The sequence below is a fragment of the Crocodylus siamensis genome, chromosome 8 (assembly GCF_052110815.1).
Source record: "Crocodylus siamensis isolate JL-2025a chromosome 8, ASM5211081v1, whole genome shotgun sequence".
Taxonomy (NCBI): Eukaryota; Metazoa; Chordata; order Crocodylia; family Crocodylidae; genus Crocodylus; species Crocodylus siamensis.
The window spans coordinates 16,192,246-16,210,960 of NC_143402.1; the positions used below are offsets into that span (position 1 = coordinate 16,192,246).

At 41.6% G+C, this 18,715-nt stretch overlaps 1 protein-coding gene across 3 annotated transcripts in view; it reads left to right on the plus strand.

The window, feature by feature from the left end:
* Positions 1–18,715, plus strand: part of PAK3 (p21 (RAC1) activated kinase 3) — a 210,777-nt gene that overhangs the window by 178,650 nt on the left and 13,412 nt on the right. For all 3 annotated transcript variants that reach the window (XM_090059184.1, XM_090059185.1, XM_090059183.1), the window contains exons 8-13: positions 471–534; positions 5,691–5,739; positions 8,645–8,757; positions 10,019–10,136; positions 10,937–11,036; positions 11,511–11,707. In XM_090059184.1, the coding sequence (XP_089915310.1) occupies positions 471–534; positions 5,691–5,739; positions 8,645–8,757; positions 10,019–10,136; positions 10,937–11,036; positions 11,511–11,707 (641 nt within the window). The remainder of the gene's footprint in view (positions 1–470; positions 535–5,690; positions 5,740–8,644; positions 8,758–10,018; positions 10,137–10,936; positions 11,037–11,510; positions 11,708–18,715) is intronic.

Here is an 18,715-nt window from a genome sequence, read left to right on the forward strand (position 1 = left end):
TGCTTTCCATTCTCTAAATGGCAACTATTTTCAAAAGTAGAAGCCAAAACAAAGCTGGATTTAATCTATGAAAGTATTAAACCCTCTTTGGAGCCATACCAAGACTAGCTAGCTCTTAGAAAATATTAGTATTGTTATTCTATGTCTCATTAACATTTAAACAACAGACAGATATTCATTTGCATGTTTATTCATTCTTTAATTCATATTAGTGTCTTGTATATGTTCTTCCACATACCACATGTTTTTAGTTTCCTGTTTTCCTGCAGAGGAAAATATATTCCTCAGTGGTTCAAAGAACAGCAGATGCCACCTGAACGATTGAACTGTTGAACTTATTTTTAACCAGAGTCCTAACATATAAACTGAATATGAACTGCACATACTGCAAGCAATACTTGTTTATTTTTCCCAATAAAAATATAGCATGTTCTTTCTCAAGTGAGCTTTCTTGTTCTCCTTTCCTACAGGAAGTATTGTCAGTGTTGGAGACCCTAAGAAGAAATATACACGATTTGAAAAAATTGGTCAGGGGTAAGTACAGTTACCTTTTTAGATAGATGAAATACTTTGCTAATATGTATCTAGAAAGTATGTCAGTTCATACTCACAGAATCCTCAACAGTTGACAGGATTTGTGGTTTCCCTTAAGTATTAGGATTGTAAGGAAGTATTAAGAGTTTACTGACTATTGTCTATTATTTATCTTCTCATACTAATATGAATGAAGACATTTTGATATATTGGCCTGATTCTCTTCTTCAGCCACACTGTTTGCAAATCGGTAGAAACTGCATTTAAAACACCAATGTAACATTTGTGGGAGAGAAGAATATGCTGTATGCCTATTGTCATCTCTTCCATCCCTCCATGGGACTCACTACAACAGTATAGCTGGTTTAAAGCCTTCACAGATCTTGATGCAGGTTGTGTTAAAGTCTACCGGCTTCAGGAAAGCAGGTGGTGATTTAATTACTGAGAGAAAAATCTTTTTCTGAGGAACCGTGAAGGTTAAATAAGTCAAAGCAACTTTATGTGTAAGCAAGTAAAAGGTACTGAGATTTCCTGGACAACTGCCATTTGAAATAAGTGTATTAGATATAAACCTCAGTATGATATTGGCTTTTTTAGAAATTCCCTCTGACTGGCTGCATCACAGGAATTGAGTCCCAGGGAGATTAAGCATGAGAGATACTCTCACTGGAGCTGTCCAAGACAAGGAAGAGTTAATTGCAATCCTTAGATGAAGTAAATGAATGCTAATACCACCTTTCTCACCACAGCCAGAAATCTTTATTTTTAGACCAAGTAATATCTTTGCTTGACTGATAGCCCTCATGAAATCTTATGGAAAACTTTGCTCAAAATCCTTTAAGCTGGGATTATAAACAGTGGGCATGTCTACACATCTGTTTTAATGTACTGTAGCCTATTTTAATACTCATTAAAGCATCACTAAAAACCGTACTATTTAGTTAATGTGCATCAAAATAGGCTAATACTCATTAAGTGTCACTTAAACACCCTGGGCGCCTATATACATGCACTGAAGCTGCTCTGACATGCTGTAATTACAGCACAACTGAGCAGACATGATAAAGCGAGTCATCTGGAGCGTGGTAATTACTGCCCTCCAGCAGCCTCCAGCATCTCGTGTATCAGCATCCCTGTGCTGAAAAGTGGCAGCATCAAATCAGCTTTAGTTGAAGTGCCTCTGCCACCATTTTCAGTTTGGGGATGCTGATACATGAGACGCTTCCCCACACACAGTCTCAGAGGACGTGTATAAATGCCCTGTGCTCTTTAATTAATGGGCATTAAGACAGGCTAATGCACATTTTCTTAGTACCTCACAATGGGAGGTACTAGATTTAACGCACGTTAACTAAAGCACATTAATGCACGTGTAGACATGCCCAGTGTCTTGTTATTCATAGAAACAAATCTTTTCTGGGGTTAGAAATGGGAGAAGCTTTTGTAACCATTCTATTGGTAGTATAAGAAATGTTAAAGTTACTTTGGGCTTATAGCATCAGCAGTGATGGGCTTCTAGAATCAGCACTTATATTCTAAACTTCATTGAGAATCTTAATTAATATCTGCTGTACTTTGGTATATTAGACAACAACCGGGTCAATATAATGAAGATGCTGTTTCTTTACGCTCAGGATTAGGCAGAGAGAGTAAAACAGAAGCATCAGTTTTGCTGATGGCCCTAGTCTGTGGGTACATGGGAAAGCTGTGTAGCCACAGAAACCAACTCTGGTAATTTCTTGCCTGTTCAAACAATAAAGGAGAAGAATGTTAAGTCACAGTGAACAAGTCTTTCTTTAGCAGGGCACCTTACCCAAGAAACAAAGTTAATACCAATGGGCTGCATTTGTCAGGGACCTACACATTTAGATCATACTATTAACAAAATATTTATTTTGATGCTAAGCCATTGATTTTGAAAGATGAATGAGCAGAAAAGTTCAGATAAAGTAAATGTTATTTGTATCTTTACCCTGAATTGAGCTTGAAATACCCCATGACTACTATTGAGCTCTGCTTAAACTATATATGAACATCCAGAAGTCTGTGTTAACAGCAGGCTGAGGGCTGTGTGAGGGCTGAGTCCAGTGTTTCAGAAGTTGTGAAATATCAGATTTAAAGTTGCCTATGCATTCTTGATTCCTCTTCTCTGTATGTGTGCATTATGACACAGTCTGTACCTGCTTTTACTTATCTGGTGTCATGAAGGTGGCACAGGGCACATCCCTGACACTGATGCAATCCATCCTTCCCTATCAGATTCCAGGGCCTAGTCTGAAGCATGGCTTTTCCCACAGCAGCCAAAATAGTCATACATTTGAAGAAATAGCCAAACAATTTTAATTGAACCCTTAAAAATGCAGCTTCAGGGTTGTACAGTAGAACGTGCTGGAGAGCCTTAAGCACTGAGATTTTTGTTGGCTTTACCTCTTATATATTAGAATGACTTTAAAACATTATGGCTTCACTCAGACCTGCAAATAAGAAAATAATGAGAGACGTTACTTTACCTGGATTTAAAAAATCATGCAAAAACCCTTAGACAGAAAACTTGTTCTCCTGAGAATTCTGATTTTGCACCTACAGCATTTTCAATTAGCGACTGAATCATTAAATGCTTCCTTCAATGCAATATTTTTGCATTCACCCATTGTTTTTAAAAAGATGGAAAAATATACAATGACTTTATATAATACCTCAACATACAGTGCAACCCTGGTAGAAAAAACACCCCTTTTTCAGTGTATAAGTTGGACAACAGGTTAACCTAACAGCCAAGCTGGAAATATACTTTGACTGCCATGCTGTTAGAGCTTTGCTTCAGGTATTTTACAAGTGCGAAAAAAGGAATAGTTTACGTGCTCTGCATACGGATACCAAAACAGAATCAAAGCATGTAGGAAGCAAGGGATGTCATCGATTTAGGCTTTATTTTGTAATGCGGCCATGAATTAATGTGCATATTTAAAGAAATGAGACCTAGCAAATGAGATGGTGTGGACACCCATCTGCATATGTATTTACTTAATGTTAACGAAGATGACATAGCTATTGAGCTGGTTTCCTGTGTTCCACTGTTAGTAATCAGATACGCTTATATTAAACATAATAATAGACCAGGAAATGAGTGGCTAGCTCTTTCAGTAGCTTCTAATAAAGGGGACTATCGATTTAGAGTGCAAGACTTGATTACCCAGAAGACTAGTGCAAAGAAACGTTTGATTTTAGAGAAAGATGAATAGTGTGAGCAGTCACCCATCAGTGCTCCATCTGGTTAGTAAACAGAGCAGACTAGTCAGCAGAGTTGTATTTGGGGATAGGTAAGCTTTGGTGCTCAGTCCTAATATACTCCTTTCATATTAGGATCAAGGATATGACACAATACCTGTGAAATTTGGGTTGCTGGTGGTAGAGAAGGGAACATTGGCACAACTAATTTTTAGCTTTTCTAACATAAAAGAGTTTTCAGTATGTAGACGTGAGCAGGTGAGATCTTGGTTCATCTTTGCTACTTGCATTATACCCAGGACCTGCCACTTCCTAGCTTAAACCTACAATTTTGCAAAACATTTTAAAAGTCGAGTACTGATCAGAAATGTTAGCCATGTAGACTTCAGAGTCCCTAATGAAAATTACAGACTGTTTGCAATCAATATACAGCTTTACTTAAAATACCCATCTATCCAAACTCTTTGCAGATGGCCTCGAGCATACAGAAAGCATCCTCATTTAAATAGCTGTTTTTAAATAAACCCTGACAGCCCTGAACTCAGGAGGTATTGCTCAGTATTAGCCACTCTGAGGAAATGTTGGATTTTTTTTTCTGAAACCAAATTAGATTAATCTCCACAATTAGTAATAGAAAGACGCATTTGCATTTATATTAAAAGAATCTGTAGCATGTCCAGCGATAACAGGGTTTCAAACACGAACATGCTGGCTGTGGTGCCGCCTGCACAAAACAAGGAAGCCTGTCAAGTTTAAAATGCAGTGGAAGGAGTTCAGCTTCCAGGTGATCAGCACTAACACGACAGTCATGTAAAGCTGAGCAGCACTACCTGGCTTCAGTTCTAATTAGCTTGTTGTCCGGTGTTCTTGATCAGTGAGCCGCTTCCTAAGTAAAGCCTCCCACCTCCCTCCTCCTATTCCCCTGCTGGCTTTTGCACTTATTTAAATGTTTAATTACTCAGCTGAGCAGGAAGCGCTCTCTAGATGATCGCAGTATGAGGGCTAGTCCTGTGATTCAGGTGTTAGCCTTCAGTGGGTTTTGCAAATGTTCCCACAGCCCGCCCCGCATTTCAGTCCAATGGGTGGTTTGCCTTCTTTCCAATTCTAATCCGTAGAAGCAGTGCAGAGAAAGAATCGTTGCTCACTGGGGACAGATGGTAAAAAAAACCACAGTCTAGCTTGCATATGCTGATCAGTGTGTCGCTCTGATTTCTGGTGGCTCCCAGGCAGATTCCGGACCTGCTTCAGAAATGAAGTGGGGGTGCAAGGACTGTGAAGAGTGTTTTGTATGTCTCACACCTTGAAACAAAAAGCTGCCATGTGGTTGTTGAGGCATAGGGGGATTTGAGGGCTCTCGCTTATTTATATGCATGCATTCTTGGAGTCTAGGACTTTGCAGGTATTATTACACTTGTGAGATTCAGTTAACCTAGTCACTAGGTTAATGTACACAATTAAACAGCCTATGAAGTAATACTGCAAGTTGACTTGGGGTCAGCCAAGGACTGGGCCATCTCTCCCTGAAGGAAAACCTCAGGTTTCCTTAACTATCCACAAGGTGAGATCCACTTCATTGTCCTAAATATTGGTGACTTGAATTGATATCGGTGACAGCAAGGAAAGTTTAGGTTTTTAGGGAAAACTTCCTCGCTCGGAGGGTAGTAAAGCACTGGAACACGTTACCCAGAGAGGTGGTGAAAGGTCCATCCTGGGAGGTTTTTAAGACCTGGGTAGACAAAGCTTTGGTTGGGATGATCTAGTTGGGGAGGGTCCTACTTTGAGCAGGGGTTGGACTAAATCTCCTCAGGTCCCTTCTGACCCTTATTTTCTATGCCTTATAAATATTTTAAGCAATGATGCTGTGCATGCATATAACTGTGATCGAACTATGTGAGTCTTTATTTCCTGGTTTCTGCTGTTCTTTCTAGGGCATCGGGTACAGTTTATACAGCAATAGACATTGCTACAGGGCAGGAGGTGAGTTCTAACATTCACCCCAAATTTTTGTGGTATTTTTCAGTATCTCCTTCTTCATCAATAATAATATGCCTTGTTGATTATTCACTTATTTTACATTAATGTAAATGAGGCTTCTTTGACCACCTGAGAAGAAACCCTGGCTCTTGTGAAAAATCAGTGAGTTTTGCCTGTAACTTGAATAGGCCTGAAATGTCACCATTTGTATTAAGTGCCCACTTGTTACTCATTCCTCAAATAAGTTCTTGTGTTCTGATGAATGTTGTCTGATGAACTTGTAGCCTAGCATCTTACACTGTTGTGTCATTCTTGAATGGAGTATTGCATAGAAAGAAATATGTAAATACCTGTCAGATATTTTACACCATGTAACTGTCCTGGGTTAGAAAATAATGTAGGTAAATCTCTGAAATGCCTCAAGTTTGATGCAGTTAGATTGGTACTGAGGTACTTATATCAATTTAATTTATATCTGTAAACACATAACTACCAAACCGTGTGCAGCCCAGCCCACAGATTGCATAGAAATGTAAGCTATCCAGTCTAAATATGCAGGACAACCACAAGACTCTGGATAACCCCATGATGGAAGATGCCCACCATTTGTCAAACAGCTTGGGCCATCTCTAGTTCAGAAAAAGTTTTCCCATACTGACTTTAGGAATAAGTATGTTTCAATATAGTGACTGAAAAGATTTGTCGAGTAACATGGTGAAGAATAACAGAAAAAGTGTAAGAAGAGACGTTATGTCTTTCATAGAAGGACAAACTAGCTCTGTTTTAATTATTGAATATATTAATGCAACAACCTGCTGTCTGATTATCTGATGGATATTCCCATCATTTCATTTCAATTTATCTTGATCACTGATGCAAAGATAGTCCATAGCCTTTTCTATACCACTTTTCATCTTCAAAGTACATTGAAAGTATTAATTTAAAAGACAAAGTACTGTTAAAACACAATTTTATACTTTAGTGATAGTGAAGTTGGTTAACCCTGCCCATTTAAAAACAAGAGACGCTCAAAATTAAGGGCAAAAGTCTGACCGTAAAAGATGCAGCTATGCTGAGGTCATTAATCATAGACAGGAGATGACACTCCAGCTTGATATATGTGTGACCCTTTCGATAGCTGGTCACAGATTCTACTGTGGAAAAATGATCAAGGTCTTGAATGAAGGATGTCTTGACTTACTTTTCAGGTTTGTTATTTTGAGGTGTCACCTCAAAGCAGTTTCATCTTTTCAAACCAAAGCTTTTTAAATTATGCAAAAACCTGTATAAATGTCAACATTTATAAGCTGGAGTGACTCAGGAAAGGCACCTAAAGCCATAACAAAATAAAAATGCTCTTGCTTTCAGAGGTGTTGAGCCCCTCAATTTTCAAAGTCTTCAGTAAAAGCCACCGGTTGTTGCATAGGCAGACAAGGTTTTCTTAATCTTTCACAGACCTGCATTTTGCATATTGGCTTCTGTTCTACCAAGGAGAGCGCACACAACACCAACAGACTCGCCCTATGCCTGAAGAAGGGTGCTTATGCCTGAAAGGTTGCAAAGAACAATTTTCCCAACTGTTTAGTTGGTCTAATAAAAGACTTCACATCTACCTGAAGAACCTTGTCTGCCTCTGTCCTTAGACCAACATGGCTACAACCAGCAACCCTAAAGCTGGTAATTACAGTCTTTCAGGGTCAGCTCTAAACTCATTACATTTGTTATACTACTAATATATATTAACAGGATTTTCATAAAGGATGTGATGGCTCAGAAGGAGCTATTAACTTCTCTCAGGATGCCTTAAGTTTAGGTCCTAATACTGCAAGCAATACACATTAAGTGGTTGCTGGATTGGGCCCAGCAGAAACTTGGTTTTGTGGAGGCCCTGCAGTGCATGCTCCTGTGCATTCCAGGAGCCTGAAGTGTGGAGGCCTGGGCTGACTAGGCAAGGAGCATGGCTAGGCGAGGAGCGTAGGGTTGGTATCCTCATGGTGCAGATGTAGGACAAGACTGGGATGGGGGCAGGAGAGAAAGGGTCACTCTTTAGGAGAAATGGTCAAAAGAGGCTGTGGTTTCCTTCCAGTGCTTGTAAATGCAACTCAAGATTCTTGATGCTCACCATTTTGTAGCTGTGAATCCTACTGAATCTTACTGCTTAGCTCAGGTGGCAGAATGGGCATAACTGCAGATTACTGCAGATTGCAGTTTGACTGATGCCATGGGTATTGGTATGATGCCACATGACTGAATTTCTGGTTTTGCAGTTTGGGTTTCTAAAAACTTAGGAAATTACATGGACACAACTTTGATAAAAGATAAATTCACAAAGCCAAGCACTCAGAAGTTAGTGCAAATTAAAATTGCCTATGCAACCTTAATAATAATTTTTGTGTGCAATTGATATATACATTTTATATCATTTATGTAATAGGATCAATAATAATATTCTGGATAATAGTTATCAAGCGTGTATTATTGCTATAATATTGCCACTGTTATGCATTTCCAAAGCACCAGTCACTAATTGCACTGCAAAAATGAATTAATAATCTATGGAATATACTGAAATGATGTTAGAATAATCTAGAAACCCCAGAGTAGCAAGCTAAATTTGCAGTTGATATTTTTAAAATTATTTTGTATACTTCACAACACAAAGCATGTAAGGCAATGTGTCCTGTAATTGGCACCCAAGTACTGGTGGAAATAGGGTGCGTTTCACAACACGGAGCCTACCTTGGTGATGTCAGGTACCAAGCCCAGATGCCTAATAAAAAGGGAGCCTGGTGTAAGTGTTCAGATGTTCTGAAACATCTGTTTCCAACCACACTGATTTCTCTTTCATTCTGGTCTGCTGTAAATGCATGCTGTTATAATTAGTATTTTTAACATAATGTCATTTTAGGTGGCCATCAAACAGATGAATCTCCAACAGCAGCCCAAAAAGGAACTAATTATTAATGAAATCCTGGTCATGAGGGAAAATAAGAACCCCAACATTGTTAATTATTTAGACAGGTAAGCTGTGGCAGCTATTCTCCTTTTAGAGCTTGTTTATGTATTGTGGGTCAAAGATTAAACCCCCCCCCCACAGAAACAGGTGGGCTAAATTTTGTGATCAGATGAGCTCATGTATACTTGCACATCTCAATGGAGTTATTCTTCACATAAGCTCTTTAATTTGTTTAAAAGATATGTTTCGAAAATTTGGCCCAGCATGTCCCTTTTTGAAAACAACTTGGCGATTTCAGAAACCTTTGTATTTTATTAATCAAGTCCATTTTCCTTATTTTATTAAGGGGACTGGTAAACAGAAATGATACCATTTAGTGCTTCCCAGTGGAATACCATTAAGGAAGTCTTTCAAGGAAGAAAAGAGGCATATTGGTAGTTTTACATTCATTTAACAAAAAAACCCAACATTATACAATTACGAATCTGATTTAAAGAGAAGTTCCTTTGTCAGGGCACTTCATAAGTGTATGCATTATTAGTTTCTAAACTGTTTTTTATATTGATGGAAAAGACAAAATCTTTGCTTTGGATAAGCTGAATGAAGAACACGCGTCTTCAGTTGAGTTGTATTTTATAGGTGGCACACTAAGGCATTTCTTTCCTCATCTTTATATAATATAAAGATGTTTCAAATTGTTGACCCAGTTCTACTCTCATTTGCACACAGCTGCCATAGGCTGGTATAGAAATTATCTTACTGCTCTTGGAATATCTTATTGTGATATTGTTATACATATTATCATCTGAAATGGGGAATATCAGCATCCCAGTTTAACATCTACCTTCACCTTTTCTAAACTGTAGTTTTATTTTCTAAAGTCTAGGATATAACTCTACCGCATAATGTACTTGTGGTATTAAAGAATAATGCCTTTTTCATCTTGGGTAAGATCTTTCCACTATCTTCTTTGAGCCACTGAAAATTCATTAATGCATTTATTTCTATAAGACACCATCACCTTAGCTTTAAAAGAAAGTCACAGTAAAGCATTGAGGAGGAGGAGGGCCCACCCATCTTTTATGTTAACAGTTTTTCAGGGACTCAAGTAGGGTCATACTCAAATAGGCTCCTCAGTCCAGTTAAACACCTAAGAGGTGGAGTAGGATCTGGTCCTGGGGCCTACAAATTCTTTTCCAACCAAAAGAGTGACCAAACCCAGTCTTCTATGAAAAATGACCAATCGATCAAATCAACTGTGATTGTCTGAAGACAGTTCTAAAACAAGTGTTCACATTTGCATCCGTCTTTGCCTTCTTGTTTCAGCTACCTAGTAGGTGATGAACTCTGGGTCGTTATGGAGTACTTGGCAGGAGGCTCTTTAACTGATGTTGTTACAGAGACCTGTATGGACGAAGGACAAATAGCAGCTGTCTGTAGGGAGGTAAGAGGTGCTGTGCATGGATATGCTGGCTGGCATAGTATCATGCTATGGTAAGGACATGAATGGGCTCATACTCCCACCTTCAGTTTAAGGTGCCTCTCTAATATCAGAGAAGAGCGTCAGAAAGGAGGTCAGAACTATGTTATATTAGTAGCCACCATCCTCGTAGCAAACCGCTGTTCTGATGCTGTTCTTTCTGATGTGCCTCTTTGCTTGGTGTTTCTGGGATGGGCCATCACTGAACTGTATTCCTTGCCTGTAAACAAAATAGTCTTGCCACAGAATTTTAAAAGCTGCAAGTAAAAATAAATGCTTACTTCACAAAGATGCAGCTAAAAATGAGGGACTTTCACCTAAAGCAGAGTTAATTTTTGAAAAATGACTAAAGAGATATTTTTAAACCTGCTATAGATTCTAACAATAAAGTCTTTGTCATGCAGCCTTCTGCCAAAAACTGGTCCGCTCCTTATTGAAAGAACTTTTTTTTTCTTTTTTGGCAAATAATACTTTGTCATATGGGCAGAGATGGCGAATTCACTGTAGCAGCAATCATTCCGTCTGTGCTTTCAGGGTATAGTCTGTAACAATAATTGACATTTCCAATTCAAAAGCTAATGTGCCTTCATTTAGAAAGTTATTATTCTAATAGTATTGAAGCAGCAAGCTATTTCACTTGACAGCACAATATTCTGCCATTACTCACAATTCATCTAGAAATTAAATCTTTCAGAGACTTTTTCCCCCCGTGTGATGAAGTCAGACCATTAATTTTTATGTTTATGTTCCTTTTTATATATCAGTGCCTGCAAGCGTTGGATTTCTTGCATTCAAACCAAGTGATCCATAGAGACATCAAGAGTGACAACATTCTTCTCGGGATGGACGGATCTGTCAAATTGAGTAGGTATTCTTGGTCAGGTGGCATTATTCCAGCAAAAGTTGAAGAACTGTTGCTAACTGACTGCCAGTTATCAGAAGGGCGTGATAGTGCATTAGCCAGTGTCTGGTAAGAAAGATTTGGTATGAGAACAATTTTAGGAGCACAGGGAAGTATAGTATCAAAGTATTATATTGAAATATAGATTGGCCGTTAATTTTACTTGATTGTATGTTTCTAGAGGCTAAGCTCCCATCTAAAGGCCTTAACAAAGTGTAGTTTCTTATGTGAACAAAAGCTACAAGCTCAGGCTTTGATTTCAGTGAGCTTAGATAGTTAAATTGAATATTTGCTTGGCCACTCCTTTTATGTGAACAAGAACATGGCTGTGTTTCCAGCTAGATACATCAGTGTACTTTTGCATGCCTAACTGAGAGTATATATTTGATTGCTTCATCGTCCAAGCCAGCTTTAACCACATTTCGTTTTCTCCACAGCTGATTTTGGGTTCTGTGCTCAGATCACGCCTGAGCAGAGTAAACGGAGCACAATGGTGGGGACCCCTTACTGGATGGCACCGGAAGTGGTGACGAGAAAAGCATACGGCCCCAAAGTGGACATCTGGTCATTAGGGATCATGGCAATAGAAATGGTGGAAGGAGAACCTCCGTACCTTAATGAAAATCCTCTCAGGGTAGGTTGCATGAAGAAACATGTGGGCACCGTTCTTTTCCAGCCTCTTAAGTTTCAGTATAAAATCCTGTCCAAGCCACACTAGCCTGAAATATTTTCACAAGAGGACCAGTTCTAACAATGTCCCTGCAGCATATCGCTGTATTCTGTCACCTCCGACACATGGACGAGGCAGCCTCAGAAGAGTACTGACATGGAGTCAGTCTACAAATGTGTTGTTTTTGCCTGGAGGGCTGTTTGAAATGTCTCTCTCAGGATGTCTGCTTGTTTTCTGAAGCCTCCTTCGTCTGTATCTCTGATGACAAGGATCTCTCTATTCCAAGTATCTCTGTTGACGAAGTCTTTGTGAAAAGAATTTCAAACAGAAATGCAGGAAAAAGGGAGTTTTGAAACACAGATCAGCACATATTTGTCAACTGATCCTTTCATGAAATGCCTTCTGCTGTACTAAATTCTCTAATTATTTATCGAGGATATTTGCGACGGTGTATTTTAGTACAAACATTTTTTAGGACAAAACTGTGGCACTTATACTGTTTATATACAGTTTCTCAGAAAAAAATGAAAATAATTATATTTGTTTCCTAAGTTAATACATTTTCATATAACATGAATATTAAAGCAAAACTGAACATAATTACATGAGTGAATGAAACGCTTTTCCTCCCCTAAGGGTGAATTCCTTGTGGGATGCAGCAACCGAGCCTGACGCAAGCAAGGACAATATGTAACTCCCCTCCCATCAGGGGAATCAAGCCAAGGGCTTAATGCTTTATAAATAATTAGAGACTGAAGAGTAGAGACAACTAGACCACAGTATAGCCTGTAGATTTCATGAGTTCTGGGCTGGATTTCCTCTGGTCTGTGGTATCCAGACTGCACACATTAGCCCCTTGTAACTGCTGCCTCTGCAAGAACCTACTGGGTGTGTCCAGATGAGTGTGCACGTGCCTCTTGCAGCGTCTCAAAGTCCTTTGAGACGCTGCAAGAGGCATGTGCAGGAACAAAAAAATGTTCCCTGTGCTGCAGATTTGCGGTACGGGGGCAAAATTAGACCTCTGGATATCCAGGGGTCAAAAAATACCCTGGGCAAAAAAAGGGGGACAGGGTATGGTCTAGGACCATGCCTTGAGTCTACCAGAAGTTTGGGTCCTTCACAGAGACACTCTGATAGTCAGTCAGAGAGCGTCTCTACGGCTGGCTCTTGCCCTGGTGCTGAAGCATACTGCCTGCCTGTGCAGGGCAGTCAGCGTACCAGCCAGTATGCTGGTGCCTGCCCCCCCTCCCCCCAGTCACTGACTGGTGTCGGGGGGGGCATGTTGACTCCCCTTGACTCAAGAGGCACCAGTCATCCATGGTACCAGCCTCAGGGAGCTGGACCTGGGCTCTGTGCTGTTAGGCTGGTAGGTTGGGCTGTAGCCCCTGTGGGGGGGCATATGGCTCCTGTGGGGGAGCAGTATGTGAGCTGTGTGGGGAGGGGCTGCACTCCTGAGCAGCCCCCACGCAGTCCCCCCACAATCCATCCACACACCCCATGGCCCCCTACATCCCTCCACAGCCACCCACAAGTGCTGGCCCTAGGCTCTAGTTCCCCCTGACTGCAGATCTGCAATGAGCCAGGTAGGGTTATTTTGCCCCGAGTGGCACAATTTGCCCCACATCAAAGTTCATGTCCAGGCATGTGTGCTGAGGCAAAAAGCCCTGGCTCAAATTTGTGTTGCTTCAGTTTGAGCTGCTGCAAGTACATGTGCTTGCATATGTGGATGTGCCCAGAATTAATACTAAAGGAAAAAGGGGATTGGTCATTGCCACTAAAGAAGGAATGTCAGTGCAGAAGTGATCTGCATATTCCGTGTTTCACATGAATAAAAGCTACAGGGTTAGGCTTTCTTAGGTACATTTATATCAAACACTCCTGGTTTTCCTGGAAAACTAGGCTTTTTGGGAGTGGTGCTCACAGAAGGGATACTGCAGCTTCCCGAAATAGGGAGCAGTCCACCCTGTGGGATGATGCAAGGTTACAGTGGGGGCTTTAGACCTAGAAAAGTTGGGTCCTGAGGCTGGGAGGGGACATTCATCGTGATACTGATCAAGCATACTATGGTAGGTATAAGAGAAGACACATGTTACTACATCTGTGGTACTACTGAGATGGCCTGTGAGTGGCACCAGTTTTGCTGTGCTCCCTTGTGAACAAAGCATTCAATACATTATCAGGCTTCTCACAGGAACCTGCTTGCCCTGTGTTTGGCCTCAAATCAAGCACGGTCCATTAATGACTCTAGTCACCAGCTTACCAAATGGCTCTCTGAAATGCTACAATCCTGCTACCTCTTTGATGCCAACAAGCTGACTGGAACTCCTTTTGGAGGTGCAAGACAGGTGTTGCAGAACTAGTTAGGCTTCTTACCTTGGCTGCATTCTCATTTGGTTGTACCATTTCCCACCCAGAGTAGACTGGTGGATTTTTTCACAGTAAGATGGGTGAAAAACTGGGTAATGGGATGCACCCAGAGAGTGCTGGTAGATGGGCCAGTTTCCTCCTGGAGAGATGTGGGCAGTGGTGTCCCCCAAGGCTCTTGTCCTTGGACCAGTACTGTTTAATATCTTCATCAGTGATTTAGATGAGGGGTTGAAAGCACTCTGTCAACTTCACAGACAGCACCAAACTGTGGGGTATGATAAACACACTGGAAGGAATTCAGTCTGATATGGATAGACTGGGGAAGTGGGTGGATCAATATAGAACGCAATTTAACAAGGATAAATGCAAAGTGCTGCACGTGGGGAGAGAGAATCTCCAATACACTTATAGACTAGAGGGTACCATTCTGAGCACCATGGCAGTGGAAAGGGAGTCATAGTTGACGCAAAAATGAACATGAGTCGCCAATGTGACCAGATAATAAAGTAAAGCTAACCGCACTCTTTCTCGCATTAGCAGGTGTATCACGAGCAGGTCTAGGGAGGTGATACTTCCCCTCTATGCGGCACTGGTGAGGCCAGAAATAGAGTATTGTGTCCAGTTTTGGACACTGCACTTCAAGAGGGATGTGGATAACCTTGAGAGGGTTCAGAGGAGGGCTACTCGTATGGTTGAGGGCCTGCAGGTAAAATCCTATGAAGACCATCTGAGGGACCTGAATCTCTTCAGCCTCTGGAAGAGAAGGCTGAGAGGTGATCTTGTGGCTTTCTACAAGCTCATCGGGGGCATCAGCAGGGCATAGGGGACACTCTGTTTACCAGGACACCCTTCGGGGTTACTAGAAATAACTACCACAAACTGAAGGAGAGTAGATTTAGGTTAGACATCAGGAAGAAATTCCAAGGGAGGTGGTGCTCTCCCCTACCTTGGAGATGTTCAACAAGAGATTGGACAAGCACCTGGCTGGGGTTACATAACCCCAGTGCTCTTTTCTGTTGGGGGCAGGGGGTTGGACTCAATGACCTTTCTGACCCTATAAATGTATGAAATCTGTCCTTACTCTCTGTTCCAAGGGGTAAACTCTTTAGGGCATCCTCAGTGAAGGGTCCGTGCATCCAAAAACACTATTCCTGGATGGTCAGGGCAGTTTCTAGGAATCTGCTTGTTTGGCCAGGTTTTCAGCTGACTTGCATGTCACTGTGATTGTTGCATTTTGTCTGCATACAGGGAGTGCTGCAAGGCTTGAAGCTGAAAGGGATTTTATTTTATGAATGATTGCTTTAATAATGTAAGGCACCTAGGTGCTATTGGTGCTGGCACCAATATAAATGTATAAATAAATAATGAAGGCATTTAAAAGTCATTAATCAAAAACTGAGTTAATAGCTGTCCTGATGCAGATGCATGTGTCATTTCCCAGACCTAGAATAAACATGTGCCATCCTGGTCAGATTCTTTATAGCCTTTTCACTAGTTACAGAGAGTCCAGGATACATATGCCTTTCTCTGCCCTCTGGAGAATTAGCTTCTAGTTCCTGAATATACCCTGCAAGTGTTAGGTTCATTTCACAGTGATTATAAGCGTACCAGAGATGTGCCCAAGCCTTAATACAAAAACTATGCTTTGAAATCCATGCTGGCTCACCCTGACTTCAAGTAAAAAACAAACATATTTTGACTGTTTCATCTCTAAACTTCAGCGCATCAATTTTTGCAAAATATTCCCGGAGTACCTGACATCCTACAATATCAAACTTCAGAGTCCTCTGTAAATCAATCAATGTATCTGAGTGACCCATAAAAGTACTGCACATTGCTTTCAAATTGCAACTGTAAAATTATCAGCTGAATCCTTTCTGATTTCTTGCTATGCCAAATACATTCATGAACTTACCCACCCTTTGTAGAAATCCATTTACTACATATATAAAATTTTCTTATGTTTTTGGTATAGGATAGTTTTTTCTCCTGATGTCATTGGGGATAGTTACGAGACATAAATGTACCCCCCTCCCTTTCTGCTTCCCTTTGCCATAGCAATATTCAAAGGCTGCAGTGTCTGGCCAAAGCTGACTGTTCTTTGTGACTCATGTATTATGAAGAAAATAGCACAGTGGATCAACAAATAAAAGAGCTGCTGTATTTAACTTGCTGCTCATGTTTAATTTTGAATTCAGAACAAGGCAGATATAACTGGTACATCGCTCCACTACTAAAAAACTTCTGGGTTTTTGTTCACCTCGGAGTAATTCATCTAAGTGATCCTGAAGTAAAAACCTAGAGAAAACAAAGTTGCATAATTTTTACCAGGATGTAAACTTACTAAAGTCACCTGTAAGGGTGACCTCATGAGTGTGTCATGGTAATACTGGAGCCCTTCGTCTTCAACTACATTGTTCAGCTGGATTCCTTGGTTTTCAACTCATACATATGAGTTACCATCCCCAAATGCCGCTTTTTGAAGCAGTGGTCAGTAGGGGTCAGTAATTTTTGGCATCTGTTGGGAACCAAAATTCAGCTTGATGTTATGAATGTCTTCGGTACACATGGAGTCCCGCAGGTGGGACAACTGAGAAATCAATTCAGCTATGAATTCTGCAGCTCTGAGAGATGTTGCCACAAATTAAGTTACCGTGGATGTATCTTGGTGTGAGTAAGATCAGAATCTGTCCTAAGAATGTGGGAACCCTCTGATAACACACTGAACTATCAGTTTGCTTGTGAGAAGCAGTTGCTGTGAATGCCAGGCCCTATATTTTAAGATAGTAACAAAGTCATGTGTACTGAAATGCTGGAGACAGAGCTGGCGGTGTTTTAGCAGGGACAGTATGGACTGGGGATTTCCAGGCCTATGATTACCATTCTGAAAGTCCAGGCTCAGAGATTCGATGGGGGTCCCACAGTTCCTTTTTGCAAGCTATGCAAATTCTGTCCTGGTAACGATTCAAAACGTTATATTGCAGCAACATCCTGTGGAGGCATAGACAATCAAGTCGGTTGCCTTTCTATGCTCAGGTCACAAGTGAAGCATGTCTGTTGATCTTCACAGTCCTTGTCTGTGCCCTTTCCTCAGAACTGTGTCGTGATTTCATAGATTTCATAGACATCAGGGCTGGAAGGGACCTTGGGAGATCATCGAGTCCAGCCCCCTGCCCAAGGGACAGGAAGTCAGCTGGGATCATAGGATCCCAGCAAGATAAGTATCCAATTTACTATTGAAGGTGCTCAATGTAGGTGCTTGAACCACCTCCAATGGCAGACTGTTCCAGACCTTGGGGGCTCGGACAGTAAAGAAATTCTTCCTTATGTCCAGCCTGAAACGGTCTTGCAGGAGTTTATGACCGTTCGACCTAGTCATCCCTTGGGCCGCTCTGGTGAACAAATGATCCCCCAGATCCTGGTGGTCACCCCTGATAAACTTATAGGTGGCCATCAGATCACCCCTGAGCCTACGCTTTTCCAGGCTAAAGAGTCCCATGGCTCTCAGCCTATCGTCGTAAGATCTGTTTTCCTGACCTCTGATCATGCGCGTGGCTCTTCTCTGGACTCTCTCAAGCTTCTCCACATCCTTTTTGAATTGTGGAGCCCAAACTGGACGCAGTACTCCAGCTGTGGCCTCACCAAGGCCGAGTACAAGGGGAGAATGACGTCCCGGGATTTGCTCGAGAAGCATCTATGGATGCAAGCCAGTGTTTTGGTCGCTTTACTAGTCGCAGCATCACATTGCAGGCTCATGTTCATCTTGTGGTCAATGATGACCCCCAAGTTTCTTTCTTCTGTAGTACTATCCAATGTAGCACTGCTGAGCCTATAAGGGTGCTGCAGGTTTTTCCTCCCAAGGTGGAGAACCTTGCATTTTTCGGTGTTAGACACCATCAGGTTCTCGTCTGCCCATTTGCTGAGCTTGTCCAGGTCAGCCTGGATCACCCGCCTGTCTTCTGGCGTGGATGCTTTGCCCCAAAGTTTGGTGTCCTCGGCAAACTTGGCCAGTCCACTCCTGACTCCAATGTCCACATCATTAATGAAGGTGTTGAACAGTATGGGTCCAAGGACAGAGCCTTGAGGGACCCCACTGGTCACAGGGCACCATAATGAGTGACTGCCATCAATTACAAGCCTCTGGGTCCGACCACGGAGCCAATTTCCCAGCCAACGGATTGTGGTGGAGCCAGGGCCACAACTGGCCAGTTTGGCCAAGAGGTGATCATGGGATACCAGATCAAAAGCTTTTTTGAAGTCAAGATATACGACATCAATCTCTTCTCCCTCGTCCAGGTGACAGGTCACCTGGTCATAGAAGGAAATGAGATTGGTCAAACAAGACCTACCCGCAACAAACCCGTGCTGGCTGTCCCTTAGGATGTTAGCCTGGGCCAGTCCATCAAGGATGGCCTCCTTAATAAACTTTTCTAAGATCTTCCCCAGGATAGAAGTCAGGCTAATGGGCCTGTAGTTAGCCGGATCCACTTTCCTCCCTTTCTTGAAGATCGGCACCACATTGGCCTTCTTCCAGTCTTCGGGCACTACACCAGAGCGCCAGGAGTTTTCAAAGATCCATGCCAGGGGCTGGGCTATGACGCTCGC